This window comes from Odontomachus brunneus, unplaced genomic scaffold, assembly GCF_010583005.1.
Source record: "Odontomachus brunneus isolate Ranch 3 - 2012 unplaced genomic scaffold, Obru_v1 Obru_scaffold_126, whole genome shotgun sequence".
NCBI classification, from domain to species: domain Eukaryota; kingdom Metazoa; phylum Arthropoda; class Insecta; order Hymenoptera; family Formicidae; genus Odontomachus; species Odontomachus brunneus.
In genome coordinates, this window is record NW_022639576.1 from 697,077 (window position 1) to 714,841 (window position 17,765).

A 17,765-nucleotide genomic window follows, 5' to 3' on the forward strand; every position below is an offset into this window, starting at 1 on the left:
CTCTCTCTCTCTCTCTCTCTCTCTCTCTCTCTCTCTCTCTCTCTCTCTCTCTCTCTCTCTCTCTCTCTCTCTCTCTCTCTGATCGTTCTCGATGTATCGCGTAAATGCGAAAAGATTTTAGTAACCTTGTTTTGAAGCGACCCATAACGCCCCTAACGCGGACAGTGGATCGTCGACGAAAAAACGCGAAAAACACGAAAATCTCCACGGTCGAACTGGGTCATCGCGGGAAAATTTTCTTTCAATCTTACGATTGACGCAAATAATATAACATGTTATATAGGATACGCATAATCGCGAGAAAGAATTATTTCGTTTACAAATCAGTGTTGGCTTATTGTGACTGTTATTGTGGCTGTTTTAAGGCTCGAGAGACAGTTGCACGTAATTAATTGACTCGCGGAGTTTTTGCATAAAGTCAACAAGTGTTTTGGTAGGATAAAATACTGTAGACTAAAGTAAAATCACATATAATATTCTTCACGCGCGGCATTATTCCCGTTCGCAGATCTCATGCAAATCATAGCGAGATAAGCTTATATATTGCGTTTGTTTGCGCGATTTGGTATTCTTCGCAAAACATCTTTATTCGCGCGATAAGAGCGAAGAGAATGTTCCAGAATTATTAGGCATCGACAACAATGTTATCGTTGCAACGAACCGCGCGATGTAACTTACATTCTCATGTGCGGGATAACTTTCACAAAATTCCGACTGAAGTAATCGACGACTGATCGGCAGAATTGTAAGTCAACTGCAAATTCTAGCTGTGCAATTTGTTGTCCAGCAATGATAAAAAAAGGAAAAAGCTAGTAATTTTGTGCAACACGGAGCAAGTATTACTTGATTCTGTTGGCAATTCGCCGAAATTGCCAGTACAACTTATAAAGAGAGAACAAGAGAATCGTCTTACTCCTTAAAAAACTATCTTTAATTTTCTATGCTGGAGAGTCTGCCGATTAGCTTTATCGGAATTTGATCAAATTTAGCCGCAGTTCCCCCTTAAAACGCAAGTATACTCGACTATTCGACTATCATCGCGTTAGATCTCTCGATGCGCATCTCGAAAACTGGTCATTTTCTACGTTTGTACGGTAATGACCTCTGCACATACGATCGTTGCACAGTCATATCGAACCGCCATTCTTCCGACCGCTCCTGATTAGGCGAGCGAGCGAGCGAACGAGCGAGCGAGCGACCGTAAATGAGGAATGAAAATGAGTTAACGAGTGTGTGAGATAACGAGCACCTTGGACATAGGTGCGATTAGAGTACGCAGTAGTCGCGATCCACGTGACTCGGGAAAGTACGGAAACTGTAGCGAGGACGTTTTACCGGTTTTGTGCTGTCACACAAAAGTATAGCGTAATACAAAGTAGAGCGTAATAACGAGTCGAGTAACCGTTCTGCCGAAATTGCTTCGCAATGAAAGGTTATTCCTCTCATAAGAGGAATATATCAGTTTGTTTTCGCTCGAGTCCAATTTCAATTCGGGATATGTCGGGATATATCGATTTACATCGGCATACAATTTATACAGAGAGATTAAAAATTCAAGTATCGCCGAGATGAATGTACAGTTGTGAAAACTATATAATCTCTGTATGATTATGCACAGCTCTCGCATACACACTACGACACGATAAAGAATTAATCTTGTGACAAGAATGGCAATGTGCACCAAGAAAACGCGGAATCTCGCTCGCGCAAAAGCCAGGGCAGAAGTCGAAAGCGAAATACAACGCGCGAGATACCGCCCTTAGTACGTTTCACATTGTTCTGAAAGATTTTACTCGCACGACGAGAAACACTCGTGTCGTCGTACTCGTCGTGTCGTATGTTAACGCGATTCGTTCAGTATATATAGACATGCAAAAGGCGATCGACCGGTGAATAGTACACACTTTCCATGCGTCCCCCTTCTCCATGTGCGTCAGTACGGTTCATGCTAAATAGAAACATTGATACCTGCGTATCGACGCGATATGTATTCTCGGGTAAAAGCGCATGAAAACTTGCGAATTATATTTGCTTCGCGTGCACGGGAAAATTGGACAGGGACTATCGATACACGTAAATTCTGATCGATTTGTATTAATGCTGTTAACACATTAAAGTAACATTCTCTCCTCTTTGAGATAATAATGAATTTTGCAATCCTGCGAATGTATTTTGCGCAACAATCGATTATTCCGTACACAGTGTTGCTTTTCTCCGCTTAACTTTCTTCCTAAGTCTGAAACGTTGCGCGTGCAATTCGAAACAGGTACACGTGCATTGACACAAGGATTAACGCGCGCGATGTAATTAATATTTAATTAAACTGGCTTTTCTACTGTATAAACACCGATGTCGTAATATGTCTTTCTATAAAATTCGGTAAGTTGGTTGATATCGCGACGGAGGATAATATTTATCTCAAGATGCACGTGTGAATCGTTCGAAGTATCCGCGTAATCCAAGCTTTACGAGAAATCACGAAACGACGATACGACAAAAATACATGTATCATATACAGTGCCAAAATTGTGGAAACAGTTGAATATTTCGAAAAAAAGGAAAATTTTTTAGGAAAATGTTTCAGACAAAAGTTGTAAGGTTTCAGAAGGTTATTTCCTTGGCACGCTCCAAATTTTGGTTATTCGTTCTATTCGTGCTTTGTTAGACATATATTCCAAATATAAGGGGTAAGGGGACTCACGTAAATCAAGCATCCCAAACGTAAGAGACCAGGGGACTCATTTCCTTGGCGCGCTTCAAATTTTGGTTATTCGTTCTATTCGTGCTTTGTCAGACATACATTCCAAACATAAGGGGTAAGGGGACTCACGTAAATCAAGCATCCCAAACGTAAGAGACCAGGGGACTCATTTCCTTGGCGCGCTTCAAATTTTGGTTATTCGTTCTATTCGTGCTTTGTCAGACATACATTCCAAACATAAGGGGTAAGGGGACTCACGTAAATCAAGCATCCCAAACGTAAGAGACAAGGGGACTCACGTAAATCAAGCATCCGAAACGTAAGAGACAAAGGGACTCGGGTAAATCAAGCACCTCAAACGTAAGAAACAAGGATACGTAAATCGAGTATCCCAAAACGTGAGAGCCCCGCCACGTCGTTAATCCTGGGTAATGTTAAGCACGGAGAAATGTCGGTGATACTGTAAATTTCAAGCTTTATAACTCTTAAAGTACTTAAAGAAAAATAACTTAATTATAGTGTTTTGAAAAGTTCTCGAGAGAATATGCAATAAAAATGGGAATTTCCTTTTAAAAAAATCGACGTGACCGTGATCTGACCTTGACGACGCCACCCAAGATCAAAACTGATATGACCATTAAATAAATCTTCTGAAACCCTACAAATTTTGTCTGAAACATTTTCCTAAAAAATGCTTTTTTTCGAGATATTCGAAAAAAAATTTCCACAATTTTGGCACACCTTGTATAACGTGACGCTTTGTGCGGTTTGTGCACTTTACGTGTAGATATACGAGGAACCTCGTTGACGAAGGAAACGGCAGGTTTAATCTCATGGTGCTGTGTTGGGGCGAAGGTCACGGATCAGCCATACACGATCACGCTAATGCACATTGCGTGATGAAAATTCTCCAAGGAAAACTGTGCGAGGTAACGAAATGCGATAGTTTTCATTTGTGAAATCATTTGGAATGTTGCTCGATAACATGGCGCGACCTGCGCAAGCATATAATTAAGATATGATAAAAATATGCTTGTCTTTTTTGACACATTAGACGAGATACGCGTGGCCTGAAACATCCGAAACGAAAGACGGTATGCCGGAGGAGCTGAGAGAACTCGAAAGGAATATACTCGATACGAACGAAATCTGTTATATCAATGGTATTTTTTTTCAAATGCTCACTAAATTAATTTGATCTCAAATTTGAAACATAAGCAAATTCTTCGAATACACACACTTCGAATACTTTAAAATAAACTGTTTGCATCTCTATTTGAGATTCCATGGGTTTGCATCGTGTTGAAAATTCAAGTACAACGAATCCAGCGGTTTCATTGCATTTGTATTCACCGCCGTTTTCGACATGCTCCGTATTCAATAAGCAGACCGGACAAAAGACTGCATGTAACGTTACATTTTGGTCCAAGTACGGCGAAAGGAGGAACCGGGTAAGAAATGTCTACTCAAATAAAAAACTATACTCGTCTTCTCGATTCTCGATAAATTAATACACATTAGAAAAATGACACGAGTTAATACAATCTCTCTCATTATAGGAAATTCAAGACACGAGATCTCCAGAGGATAATTAACATCAGCAAGGAAGCAGGATTCACTTTGATCATGTTTACTGGAATTTATTTGTGTAAATCTAGCATCACACTATGTATAACTTCATGCCTTCTGACGCCGATTCGGCATGCAGCCTCCAGTTCGGCTCAGTTCTACTACATGAATTCCCAGATAGTACAGAGAATTCAAAAAGAATTCAGTCGTATGTCACCAATTCTGAGTTCATTTTTAAATGCAAAAAGAATTCTTTTCACTGAACTGGGGCCAGATTCTCGAAAATATCGCGCATATGACATTTAGTGAAAAGCTATAGTTCATATTACGTATACTATACGTAACGAACGTTTTCACTAAATGTATGCGAGATATTTTCAAGAATCTGGCCCCTAAACTGTTCAAGAATTCTTTTTGCATCTAAAAATAAACTAAGAATTGGTGACATACGACTGAATTCTTTTTGAATTCTCTGTGCTATCTAGATTGCTATCGTGCATTGAGAAATGTATATAGTAAATTGAAAGTTGCCTAGATCCAGTCAACACAGAGAGTATAAGTTACATTATATTTGTGTTATCGCTTTGCATTCAACAATAGGCGATTTTTGGCGATCGTTTGTCGTTGGACGCCAAACATTTGATATTAAATAGTCATATACTATAAACATCTAAAATATACTATCTATATACATCTATATACATATATATTTAGATATATCTATATATCTAAAATATATATCTAATATATAAAATATATATATATATATATATATATATATATCTATATATATAAAATATATATCTAATATATAAAATATATATATATATATATATATATATATATCTAATATATAAATATATATCTAATATATCTATATATCTATATATCTAAAATACCTTTGGAACGCCTCTAAAATGTATCCTGACATTTATGCTGTGTATAGATATTCAGTACATATATGAAATTTTTGATATTAAATTAACTCAAATCCAAACCTGGTACCAAACGACCGTCAAAAATCGTCTGTCATAAATGCAATATAACACGTCGTGTGCGAAATTATGGGGAGCGTGTCAGTCAGCGTGCACTTCAGAAGGCATGAAATCGTGCATCGTGTGCGCGCGCGGGCGTGTATGTGTGTATGTGTGACGCTAGCTTCAGCAACTTTATAGATATTTTGGTGTAAAAATAACTATGTGTATTGTCTCTGTTACACCTTTTTACGAAAACTAGAACATTACAGGCGCGCGCTACGCGCGCGCTATTTAGCATCTTTATTATTACAATGATCTTTTAAATTACCTTGTAAAATTACCTTATTCTTACACTTATTTTTGCCTAAATAATATGCTCCTCTCTTTATCTGCCCTTTCTTTTATGTTTTTCTTCTCTACGCTTCTATTCTCTATTTTTCTATTTTTATAATTTATATCTCTTCTATATTCTTTTCTTCGTCAGCTAACCAACGCGATGACAAATAATTTGACAGACATAAATGACACGAAGCAAGCCCACATGAAGTGAGCTAAGCGAGAGAACCAATCAGCATCGCGGAAAAGCGACAATTAAATCTTTTACATGCCTTTTTTTAGAATGGATAAACAAAGTTATGTTAACGCGGCACATGTTATTGAATAAAAATAAAAGACATGGAAAACAAAAAGAGCGAACTTTGCGCTCAAGTCAGTTCAAAAATTTTCCCCTTTTCATATCTCCATTTTTTTCTTTCGGCTTTTAACCGATAGAACAACCATTATTATAATATACGATTATAATATACATCATACGATTGTCCGTGCTAAATAAATTCGACTGGTACTCTTAGTCGAGATTTTCTCACCGTTGCGCGTGAGAATTTTCTCGCAAGGTGCCACGCGCGAAATTGCTCGCATCGAAAATCGATACGCGGCGTTGGCAATAGACGGAACGAAACGAGCGGTGTAATATAACGATGATCGCACGCGCGCGGTCGGGTCCTGAACAAGCGATTTGATGAAGCAAACAGAAGCCCGTAATACTCACGCGCGACTAGCGCATGAAATAACGCACGTCATGGCTTGTCGTACGCATATGCAACGTGTCAGAATACTGTATAAGACGATCTTGAGGTTACATCGCGGTCTACCGGCCGAGATTCAATCCCTAGGTGATAATTACGTTCGCGACGAGTTCAGAAGACACAAGAAGTGCGTCGAGAGTGAGGCGATCATTTTTCTCCACGAATGGACTGTAAGTAGCGAGAGAACGGATTTTGAAAGCGAGTTAAGTTAGGTTAAGGTTAGATTTAGGTTAGATTTAGGTTAAGTCAGGTTATATCTCGAACAGAGTCTTGTTGGAATCGACGAGTTGCACAGCTCGGGGCTCGGTTCACGTTCAAAGTATATATGTGTATATATGTATGTATGTATGTATGTAATTAATTGATTTTTCGCAGGATTATGCAGTCTCTCTCGCTGAACAGCTCGGATTAAGGGGCCCTCATACGGGGAAACCGCTCGGGAAATATCTAAAGGAGGAAGATCTCGTAAAACTACGAGACGAGCAAGTGTGCCAATTGTACGAATTGATGATCGCTGCGACCGGAAAGACGGAAAATAATATAAACGAAAAAACGTAGTTATATGGTATATGTAGATTCGCGTGAAATCATTTTCTGAAGATTGTATATCTAACAATTTGACATAATTATTATTAACCCCAGAGCCTTTTGAGGAACTGTATGTTCTACGAATAAAGATTAATTAAGAATAATTTATTGTACGAATCGTGTCGTGGTTAGCAGAACTACTGTTTCTCAACAGTTACATATGTAGCATGTATTTTGCAGTAGGATGAGATAATGCAATATATGCAATGTGTCGAGATAACGATTGTTTTCGTTGTTTTTATATTTTTATATGTAGGAACGACGTATCTCCGATATATTTAACATGAAAGAGTTGATAACCGTCGATTGCGTCATTTGTCAGCAAAATGGCAAATTCCCATTACTGCAATAATTGGATATTCATTAGCTTTTATCGCGTATTTTTCAGCGAATATATATATATATATATATATATATATATATATATATATACACATATATACATATATATATATAAGAAGTTTCAAAAAAATGACACCTTGGCGGAATTCAGCAAGTTTAATACTGATTGCACGTCACAGACAAAATTGCAAGAATTCAGTGTCGTCTACAGTTGTAAGTTCACAATACTTGAGACAAATGCAATCTTTGACAGAAATTTTCAACTGGAAATGATCCTTAGACTCTATTGCTTGGACTAGAAGCGCAACAATTTCATTGAACCAATCCAATTTTCCATTCAACAATGTAACTGACATACGCGTTATTTTTACGTTATTGATGTCGCTATTAATTGGTGCTTACAAATGTCACGAAAACGTCTACGATGAATTTTGTCCGACAGCAGTGTATACTTTCAGCACAACTACCATCTATTATGCCTGAAACGTCATCAGAACTCGAATTTCATGCCGCAGTCATACGTTTTTCCTGGCGGTAACATAGATCCAGCTGACTCTGATCCCAAGTGGTGCAAGCTCTTTGCCGCCTTTGGTTTCGAAAGTGACAGTTTTACGTCTCTGGTGCCGAAAGCTACGACGCGACCACAAATCTTTCAAGCGCAGCAGAACGAACTGTCGAGGGATATTTCGCTACGGATCACAGCGATTCGCGAGACTTTCGAGGAGTGCGGAGTGTTGATATGTAGGCGAAAGGACGATCGTGCATTTTCCATTTGGGGCCGACATTTGTCAGGTAAAAAACGGCTACTCCGCTACTATTGCTACTGCTGCTACTACTGTTATACATTCGCGGATCAATTGCAGCGAGATTAATACAAACGCGCCACTTTTAGTCCCCAAAAAGGAGCTGCAAATGTGGCAGAGAGAAATTCACAACAATGCTGCAGAATTCTTGACATTCTGTCAAAAGTTGGAATACTATCCTGACTTGTGGGCATTGCACGAATGGAACAACTGGTTGACGCCTTCTTATTCATCGAGACGCTACGATACTGCCTTTTATCTGACTGGCCTACAATCTCCACCTGATACTGAGTGCGAAGCTAGCGAGATAGAGGATTTAAAAGTGAGAGAGATTTGACTTTCAAACTGATGTATGTCCACACTGTGAGAAGTAAATGTTTGAAATGAATTTAGTGGGACACGCCAGAGAATATTTGGTCTGCGACGGATATTATATTGCCACCACCTCAACAGTGCGAGATTCACAAGTTCAAGACGAAATTTAAAGATATAGATAATCTAATGGATTATGCTGTACAACGTGACAAAGCAGGCGTACAATTGCATTTTCCCGTAAGTAACTCGCTCATACACATCAAAATACTACTATATTTCATTGTGTATCGCAATGAATGTCATTTCAGGTGCTTGTAAAACTGAAGGATGGCATTGTGCATGTTCTACCTGGAGACACGATGTATCCGCAGAATATTGATCCGACCCATAAACTAATAATTGATAAATCGGACATCAGTATGGATGATTTTAGAGAGATGACACCAGTGAAGTACAGAGTGGAAACTCTTGATGCACGAATGACAATATTTGACACTGATGACAATCACTGATGTATAAACTTCAAGCAGCTGTACATATCACAGGAGTCTGGAAAGATCAAGAATGAGCTCTAATATAGAAACAATATTGCATTACTCTACCAATCAGGAGAATATTTTCGGAATCTGGAATGCTTAAACGAATCTATTGTTATACCTGATGATGGAACGGCTTTGGTTTTGAATATGGTGATTATGATGGTTAAAACAACATAAGTCGACATAAGTCAGTAAAGGAGATTTCTTTCTCTGTTTTACTTGATCTATATTGAAAATATAGCGAATATTATTTGTATGCGCGCATGTGGTTATTGGAACACATTGAGAAATTTTATAGAGGTATGTTATGTACAATCATTTTCTACCTCAAAACTATACACATGTAGTTGTGTTATGTATTTTGCAATGAAACATGAGGTTTATTATGCCTTTTTATTTGTGTCTATGCATTGTTTCTTCTCTCTTTCCTCGTCGAAAGTTTAATCGTATATCAGGCATCAATTTTACGTGCAAGTGCTGCGGTAAAGTGCAGCTGAAATCTGAGCGTTCGAGAACTCGAAAGCTGCGCGCGCGGATAACCATTTGTCTCGTAGTCGAGGTAGAAGGAACCATGTGAACAGCACTTAATGTGCCGTGCGCACTGACGACGGCGACAACAGCGCCGCCTCGGAGCAGCATAAGGAGAATCGACACTGGCGTCTCCACTGGCGAATCGATATTCCGCTCAAATATTGACTCCGCGATTGTGTGGTGCTGTGTCGAGCGAGCGAACGCGGCGAACAGGCAGCAGGCAAGGCAGGCGGGCAGACAAGCGAGCGACGGCGAGCGAGCGAGCGAGCTAGCTTAGCAAGCAAGCGCGCGCGAGAGAGAGTCGATCAGTCCGTCCGTGTGCAGTTGAGTTGGCGATGCTCCTTTAAAAAGTGAATGCTTGCCGAGTGCACGCGCGAGTGAGAGACACCGAAAGCCGAGTGTGACAAACGGACGCGCAAGGTGCGTAAGTCGCATCTCGTAGATAGGTGACGGTTTATTTCGTGTCGACGACGACGACTACGACCACCACCACCAGCGCAACAACAAGGACAACGACGGGCGACGGGACGATCCGCAGCGGAGCAAATATGCTGCCAGCGACAACGAACGCGCTACTCTGCGGGCTGGCCCTGTGCGTTGGCCTCTCCCACGCGAGTATTCCTGTCCTCGAGTCGACACCGTCGAGCTACTTCGGCAACGATCATGGAGGTGACAATTTGCTATTTCTCTCGTCCTCTTTCTCTCTTTCTCTCCATTTCTGCTGTCGCGCGCCGTGCCCTACATTCGTCCGCGCGTCCGTTTACCTGGCCGAACGCCGCCGCCGCCGCCACCACCATCGCCGCCGCCACCGCCGCCGCCGCCGCCGCCGCCGCCGCCACCGCACCGTCGATCGTACACACATCGCCGATCGCCGTTGCGTATGCGTGTCCCAACTGTTTCCTTTCCTTTGGATATCGCCGATATCGTGCTTGCGGCCGCTCGCGGTGGCTCGCAGGTGCGTGTGCGATTATCGTCCGTTGCACCTGCGAGCCGCCGAAACTCTTATGGCGATATCATTGGACGTGCGCGCGTGTGCCTGTGTGGCCTGTCTCTCGTACACGATACGGCGGCGGCACGACGACGAGTCGAGTCGAGTGTTGCACTGCGCCCACCCGGTCGATATGCCGCGCCGTGCGAAACGGGCGAGGAAAGAAAGGCGGCTGTTAACCCCCTGCTACCGCGAACGATTTTCCCCCTTTTTATACCGATTCGGAACGTGAGAAATCGCCAAATTGGATTTGGCAAGAATGCGGGGGAGTCTGTCGAGGAACGCCGTAGGACGGGCGCGTTCGGTTGTTGTTATCGGGAGTCCCCTCCAGTCAGAGGCTTTACGGGGCCTTTGCATGACGTAACGAAGGTGTCGGAGAATGTTGGACAAAAATTCGGAGCGGAAATCCTTCACTTTTGCTCCTTGCCGATCCCATGTTTTTCGTGCCTTGAAAAAAAAAACAGAAATTAATTGATCTCTTACAAATACATACGCGCGCGCGCGCGCGCGTTTGCACACCAGAATTACAGCCAAATTCCAAAAAATCGATTTCATGTAAAATGGACACACTGTGCGGAGCGGCCAAGACAATCGAGCTGGGCAAAATTGTTGCCGAGAACAGTGCATTCGGTCAAGCAGTCAAAACGCCGATGCCACTAAGCGATACACGTGTGAGACAGATAATTGAAACGAGTGTGTCTTCGTTGAATTTAACGCATCTCTTCTTTCGTATCGTGGTCTTTTCTTCGCGGATCTATCACTCGTACGAATAAGCACGAACGAAAAGACAAGTCACGTTAGAAACGTCCGTTGACGACAATAAACGATAATGCGCGGCGACAAGGATAACACGATCGATCGCTGCGTGCATTACTATATTGTGATTCAAAGAATACTGGCGTGGTCGCTTAATTGAATGCGTGTCTCCTGCGAACGGATCCCTCCAACGATCGCGGCTACTTGATTACGATCGCTCGCCGAATGACGGGGTGTTAGTCACGCTGTGCGGAATAACAGACTAGGTGTGAATCACGTGCGAAAAAGGAGTCGAGGTAAAATTAGACGATTTCGGGCAAAGCCTGAACGAAAGTAAAGCCATGTGAATTTAATATTCTCCGGACGCGCGTCTCGAGAGGAGGAGGGATCGTGTTACGCGTTAAAAATATTTGGGCGCATCTCTCGGCTTAGGACTGATCGTTAATTACCCCCAATCACTCGTCGCTAAGATTAGAAGGTTTCGTTGCCCACGGTACAACACAATGTCGCGATTCACAATATCTCGCGTGAGTATTCATTCTCCTGGCATTTTATATAATTCGTTTGTCGCGACAATGAAATGCATTTTAACGTCGGCCTCGATATTCCTCGATGCGATAATGCACTTTGTTCAAAGTGTATTTCGCACGATTTCATTAACGGTTACGGCAGTAATATATAATTGTCAGCTGAAATATTAGATGATTCCGAATATTTCAGCTCGATTGAACGATATTAGTCGCAGTGCGCAAGTATCCCTACGATTTTCATTAATAACGATAAACGTCTTATTCAGAAACAACATTATAGAACAAGGAAAACATTTGGTACGTTTCTACGGGACAGTCTTTACCGCGAATTGTCGATTCACGTTAACGAGTGTAACAGTAAACAGACATCTCGTTTTACACACAGGTGTTGTGTGTCTAAATATTATACGTTATATATATTATATACGTTTCATTGACACGAAAGTCACTGTTGATACTGCATCAACGACAGCTCTCGCGTGATTTTCAAGTGAGAGAGGGAGAAATGTTGTATTTTATTATTGGAATTTAATAATCGTAACTCGTGACACGATTGTATTTTTATAAATGTCAGCTTTGACGCGTTTGACATCGCATTTAACGGTCACGTAATTGCAAGATAATCGAAAAATATGCATAAGTTTCATAATTGACTTTTATACTACAGCCCCGAAGGCGATCTATTATAAATAGATCATCACACCGAGTTTATTTAAAATATGTTTGTTGTTGTTTCCGTCAATTTTTTTACGATCGCCAAAATATGGAAATCGGCTGACGAATAATTGATCAGTTTTCCATAACGAGCTTTGTCAAAATAAATGTTTCATGTTTACTAAAAAGAAAAAGAGTCATTCGTTAAGAGGATACTTCAGCGCGGAGTGCCGCCAGACGCCTATAAAAATCCTTACGCTCCTACGTCGTTCCTACTGCACCGATTCAGAAGCCCCTTTGCACGATTAAAGCACACACACACACACACACACATATATACAGGGTGTCCCAGATCACCTTCACAATCTCTCGTGAGGACGTAGAGCGGATTGAGATAAGCACAAAAGTCCCGTACCGTTTTGCGATATTCGCAATAAATCTCAAGATATTAATTAAAAAAATTGGTGAATGATTACGCGCGATATGGTAGATGAGCTGCAGTGGCGCCGTCTGCCGTTGTATACTTACACATTAGGTCAAACTGAACAAAAAAGTCCTCTACCATTTTGCAAATGATCACATAGATTTTCAGATATTAATTAAAGAAAATTTGTGCATTATGGTACACAATCATGTAACAATTTTCTCTTTGATTAATATTTAAAAATCTATGTGGTCATTTGCAAAATAGTAGAGCACTTTTTTGTTCTATTTGACTTAATGTACAAGTATACAACGGCAGACGGCGCCACTGCAGCTCATTTACCATATCGCACGTAATCATTCACCAATTTTTTTAAATTAATATCTTAAGATTTATTGCGAATATCGCAAAACGGTATTGCACTTTTGTGTTTATCTTAATCCGCTCTACGTCCTCACGTGAGATTGTGAAGGTGATCTGGGACACCTTGTATATATATATATATATTCCAAGACATCGCGTTTTTACAATATTTTTATTGAAAACGAAGAAAGATTTACAAGTCAGTTATTAATCTAAGATTATCTATAAGACAATTTGTACTTTAAATAAAAGTTTCGTAATTAGCACAAAAACAGAAAAATAATAGCGCGATACAAATTGCTTCTGAAGATAACAGCAATGTCCAATCTTGAGAAATATGTTTGGAAACTTGGGCAAAGTCCCGCATGTCGTGAAAAATGCGCGCATGTATTTCCCATAAGATGTAGATAAAAAAAAGAGCAGCTTAGTTGTGTGCGTGCGCATAGCAATTCACAGATATTACATTAGCGCACACGTTAGTAGGTGTGTACGTATATTGACACGAAATTAAAAAGAAGATCAATAATATCTCTAACTTAGTATCCACAAATTACTACGCTTCGTGTACGGTATATTTTTTAACTGCACAATACGATTTCTGAAGACATTCTGGTATTTCCTTGAAGCAAAAGTCGTCCAAATTGACGACACAAATATAATGCTGCATGCATACATTTGCTCTAAATCACACTGTGTACATCGTGTATGGAAGAGCTGTTGCAAACTTGGATATTAATTGTTGACTACTGCTTCAAAATGGCAACGTTAGTAATTAACAACGGGCGATTATGAACCGACGTTGCGAACGCAAACGAGGACGAGCGCTCCTCCACACGCTATGGTTGTTTAACCTTTTTCTCATTATACGTATGTTAAAGAAGTTGATAACGAGTTAACGAGAGAAAGAGAGAGGACTGCTGCTGCCTCCTTTGTTTTACTTGAACCATTTTCGCCAAAATTCTTCTCCTCTTAAACCGGTCGCGAAAATGATGCAACGCACGCCGGATATTCTGCAGCGCTTATTAAAAGTTTGCTTGTTATGTGACGCTTGATTTCATCGGCGCTTTTGAAAGTTTTGTTAACCGACATTAAATCGACCTATTTTTACGCCTTGTTAGAATGACGAGTGTTTATGAATATTATGTATGTATATATCCAAAGCCCACAAATTTACACAAACTTAACGCATTATAAATATGTAGTGCGTTCTTCTATCGATAAAATGCTCGCAATATCAGCATCGTGCGGAACAATGCGGCGGTGTGCAGGCTGGCCGTTTTATCGGTCGAGATACGATACGAACGGCTTGTGCCGTTATGTAAATTCGCGCGCTCGACGGTGATATCGGTCGCGTAATGCCGATTTTAGTTCCTACATTTAACTATGAGGTGTCCCTTCCCACCTTCTCCCGAAGTAGGATGGTTCGTCCACTTGAAAAACGGACGGTCTCTTCTGCGTCGCGTCGTGACCATTTGACATTAGAAACAGTAAACCTTTCCCTTTTCGACCGAACGACGAGAGACGTTGCGTTGCAATTGGTCGCACGTGTGTATGTATGTGTGTCCGCAGTTCCACGATTGGATTTGGAGAGCCTCGAGAGCGGATATCACGGCCTGGTCAAGGAGAACGAAACGTTGGTCGAAGTCACGCCGCAGATCCGAGCTCTGGGTACCAAGGTTTGCTCCTTCCGCATCGCCAATAAGCATCATGGCGAGGCACCGTTCGAGATTGTCCTGAAGGAGAAGGGGATGGCCGAGCTGCGGGCGTTTCGGGTTTTAAATTGCGAAAAACGGCGCAATTACAAGTTCGACATCGCTGCGGTGGGCTGCAACGGAGTGCAATCTGAGAAGTACGTCCTGTAGTATCGCGTGAATTTTTACGCGCGCTTTGGCACCGTTAGCAAGGCTATGTAACAATAGCGCGAGCGCTATTTACTCAAGAAAACTCTCGGAGATTAAGTAAATGTAACAAAAGCGGAATGGCTGATACGACGCAACTATATCAAAGTTTATAATTGTGAGAGTCAGTCCTGCTTCGTACGTGACTGTTTCAACGTCGAAAAAAATTTATCGCACGATACTCCGCACTCGAATAAGCTAACTTGAAATTTACACTTTCAGTGCGCGCGCGCGCAATATCAGCGCGTGTGCTGATTTTTCCCTCCTCTCCTCTCCTTTGCTTTCTTCTCTTCTCCTCTCCTCTCTTCTCCTTTCCTCTCTTCTCCTCTTCTCTTCTCTCCTCTCCTCTCCTCTTCTATCCTTTCCGCTTCTCTTAACGCAACGTAGGCTTTTTCTTTTACTTTTACCTACTCAGATAAGGGGAAGAAAAGTTCCGTCGAAAGGTGTTTGGATAACAGATCTAATGTATATAGAATATAGGAGTAGGATCGTGTATACACATTTCTCATATAGATACAATTGCGACTAAAGTGTAGCCATATTTTCTTTAGTCGCTGCTGATACTGCGTGTCTGGACTAGTGGATATTTTACGAAATACGTAGAATCCTCGTCTCTCCGTAAAATATCTTCTACGAGGAAATAATATTTCATGTTGCAAGTGTTTTCGAAGAAGCGAAAGCTCGTTGAAAGCTACACATTTCGTCATCATCTTACCTCACATTTATACTTTGTAACGAGTTATCTCGCGGATGTGGGTCATCAGGTCCGTGTCGCGCGCGCGGTACAACGCCAATTTTTCTGGTCGCGTTGGCGCATCGGTCCATACGCCACAGTCCGACGTGTATCGACTAAATGAGGAAATGACTCTCCTGACCTGAGTGCGCAAATTTTCTCGTTACGGGCTTCCACGAGAAGCGACAACTGCTGCCTGTCCCCTCGCCGTTTATCCTTCTGATATCTCTCCCCTGATATTTCTGTCTTTCTCGAAATAATACACGGAAAAAAAAGATTTGCTAATATATGGACAACTAAAAATATTAACTGCAGGAGCAAATTTTCCTGCTTTCATAGTAAAGTTATATAGTTGTGACAGCTAAAAGATTTGCTAATATATGGACAACTAAAAATATTAACTGCAGGAGCAAATTTTCTTGCTTTCATAGCAAAGTTATAATATATATATTAGCAAATCTTTTAGCTGTCACAACTATATAACTTTACTATGAAAGCAGGAAAATTTGCTCCTGCAGTTAATATTTTTAGTTGTCCATATATTAGTAAATCTTTTTTTTCCGTGTACAAATATCTAAACACACAGACCTTATACACGATCGTGATCGCGACAGTTGGAAAAATATTACAAATAGCAGAGAGATCGCGGACGGATGAAAGTAATATGACTTGGATTTTGTCGAAAAAACACGCGTAAACGCATCCTAATGCAGACAATTTGTGTGTTGGGGACTCTTCGTTCCGCTTTGCCAACTATCTCTAGGATCTTTTACCTCTCGGATCGCCGCCAATGAATAGCAGATTGATACACACACTGAGAAAAAAATTTACTAAATTTCAAAAAACATTTGTATATTACTGTGAAGATATTTGTTTAAATTAAGTAATTATTTTCTAAAATTAAATAAAGAAGTTTTAAATATAAATTTGTTTCTTTCATTTTAGAAAATAATTACTTAATTTAAACAAATATCTTCACAGTACTATCCAAACAAACGTTTTTTTGAAATTTAGTAAATTTCTTCCTCAGTATATTGTATATATGTACACATACTTTTTGTATAAAAAATATCTTGCTATAAATGTTTCATATATCGGGAGTAATTTTTGCAACAATTTTACAATGAAATTTTCGATAGCTATAGATATGTATTGTGCGATATCGATCGACGGATAATGAAACGCTGCATGGTCAAATACCGCTGTGTCTCGCCGATAATATACGCCGTGTGTACCGATTTCTCTAATTAGGATATTTACACAAATACCCAGCATGCTTACGGTTTCGAAGGAGTCAATCGAGGCCTGCCGGCTGGATTATTTATTATTACACATTTATTTAGCGGATTTTCGGCGCATTGATTTTGCGTGTCGAAAATTTCCAACGTAAATATAGATTCCGGGTGTAACTCGATCGGCTTGTTGTGTGTTTTTGGTAACGAAACAATTCCGAGTAGAAATTCAATCCTTTTCACTCGGTCTCTGCGGTATCGCTTTATTGACTTTTCCGTTATATGCCACATATTAAATTTCCGATACCGTTCGAAAGCGGACACTGCCATATAAATGTTTTACATTAAGTATATCGACAGTATTTGCGCCCCACTGTGATTCCTTTAAATCCACCCCAGCGACCACACACACATGAAATAATGCATTTCTCTATTATGTCAGCGCGGTAATGCTAAAATACATGTGATTACCTGCATCGCGCTTTATACTCTTTACATTTAATAATTAATATAAATTTTCGTCATTTCAAATATACACCTCTTAAACTGATCACAAAAAATCTGTGGCGGTTAATTGTTTATTCTCGTGCGTCATGTAAAAGTGACTTAGAAAAGTTACACACACATTATGCACACATGTAAAATGTTAGATGCGTTCCGGGGATCCACTGAAAACGTGAAACCTTAAAGTAAAGTTTCCTGTCAACATTTTCGTAAATGTTTCTTTTTTTTTTTTT

At 40.4% G+C, this 17,765-nt stretch overlaps 4 protein-coding genes across 5 annotated transcripts in view; all 4 read left to right on the forward strand.

Moving 5' to 3' along the window:
- LOC116849873 (cysteine dioxygenase type 1) overlaps positions 1-5,005 on the forward strand; it is a 6,508-nt gene extending 1,503 nt beyond the window's left edge. Inside the window, exons 2-5 of the mRNA XM_032827490.1 lie at positions 3,489-3,630; positions 3,756-3,864; positions 3,983-4,152; positions 4,261-5,005. Of these exons, the coding sequence (XP_032683381.1) occupies positions 3,489-3,630; positions 3,756-3,864; positions 3,983-4,152; positions 4,261-4,296 (457 nt within the window). The 3' untranslated portion in view covers positions 4,297-5,005. The remainder of the gene's footprint in view (positions 1-3,488; positions 3,631-3,755; positions 3,865-3,982; positions 4,153-4,260) is intronic.
- A 1,106-nt stretch (positions 5,006-6,111) lies between these two features.
- LOC116849874 (succinate dehydrogenase assembly factor 3, mitochondrial) lies at positions 6,112-7,140 on the forward strand. The gene is made up of 2 exons (XM_032827492.1): positions 6,112-6,502; positions 6,708-7,140. Exons 1-2 carry the CDS (start codon positions 6,266-6,268, stop codon positions 6,888-6,890), a joined length of 420 nt encoding a protein of 139 aa, XP_032683383.1. The 5' UTR covers positions 6,112-6,265; the 3' UTR covers positions 6,891-7,140.
- LOC116849872 (nucleoside diphosphate-linked moiety X motif 19) lies at positions 6,708-9,325 on the forward strand. Of its 2 annotated transcripts, XM_032827488.1 has the most exons (6): positions 6,708-6,829; positions 7,309-7,475; positions 7,721-8,054; positions 8,155-8,387; positions 8,459-8,617; positions 8,689-9,325. In XM_032827488.1, the coding sequence occupies exons 2-6, from the start codon at positions 7,392-7,394 to the stop codon at positions 8,890-8,892; spliced, it is 1,014 nt and encodes a 337-aa protein (XP_032683379.1). In that variant the 5' UTR covers positions 6,708-6,829; positions 7,309-7,391; the 3' UTR covers positions 8,893-9,325. The 2 variants fall into 2 exon arrangements, with proteins under 2 accessions (XP_032683379.1, XP_032683380.1); XM_032827489.1 differs by lacking the exon at positions 7,309-7,475.
- A 234-nt stretch (positions 9,326-9,559) lies between these two features.
- The window catches only part of LOC116849869 (calsyntenin-1), a 12,835-nt gene continuing 4,629 nt past the window's right edge, over positions 9,560-17,765 (forward strand). The window contains exons 1-2 of the mRNA XM_032827484.1: positions 9,560-10,119; positions 14,735-15,014. Coding sequence (XP_032683375.1) covers positions 9,999-10,119; positions 14,735-15,014 — 401 coding nt within the window. The 5' untranslated portion in view covers positions 9,560-9,998. The remainder of the gene's footprint in view (positions 10,120-14,734; positions 15,015-17,765) is intronic.

Bases quoted from the DNA above. Each gene is read 5' to 3' on its own strand.
- LOC116849874 (XM_032827492.1), top strand. From the start codon at position 6,266: ATGAAGCAAACAGAAGCCCGTAATACTCACGCGCGACTAGCGCATGAA. The intron at 6,503-6,707 runs GTAAGTAGCGAG...GATTTTTCGCAG, and splicing joins TTTTTCTCCACGAATGGACT to GATTATGCAGTCTCTCTCGC.
- LOC116849872 (XM_032827488.1), top strand. From the start codon at position 7,392: ATGACACCTTGGCGGAATTCAGCAAGTTTAATACTGATTGCACGTCAC. The intron at 8,055-8,154 runs GTAAAAAACGGC...CGCCACTTTTAG, and splicing joins TTGGGGCCGACATTTGTCAG to TCCCCAAAAAGGAGCTGCAA. The intron at 8,618-8,688 runs GTAAGTAACTCG...ATGTCATTTCAG, and splicing joins GCGTACAATTGCATTTTCCC to GTGCTTGTAAAACTGAAGGA.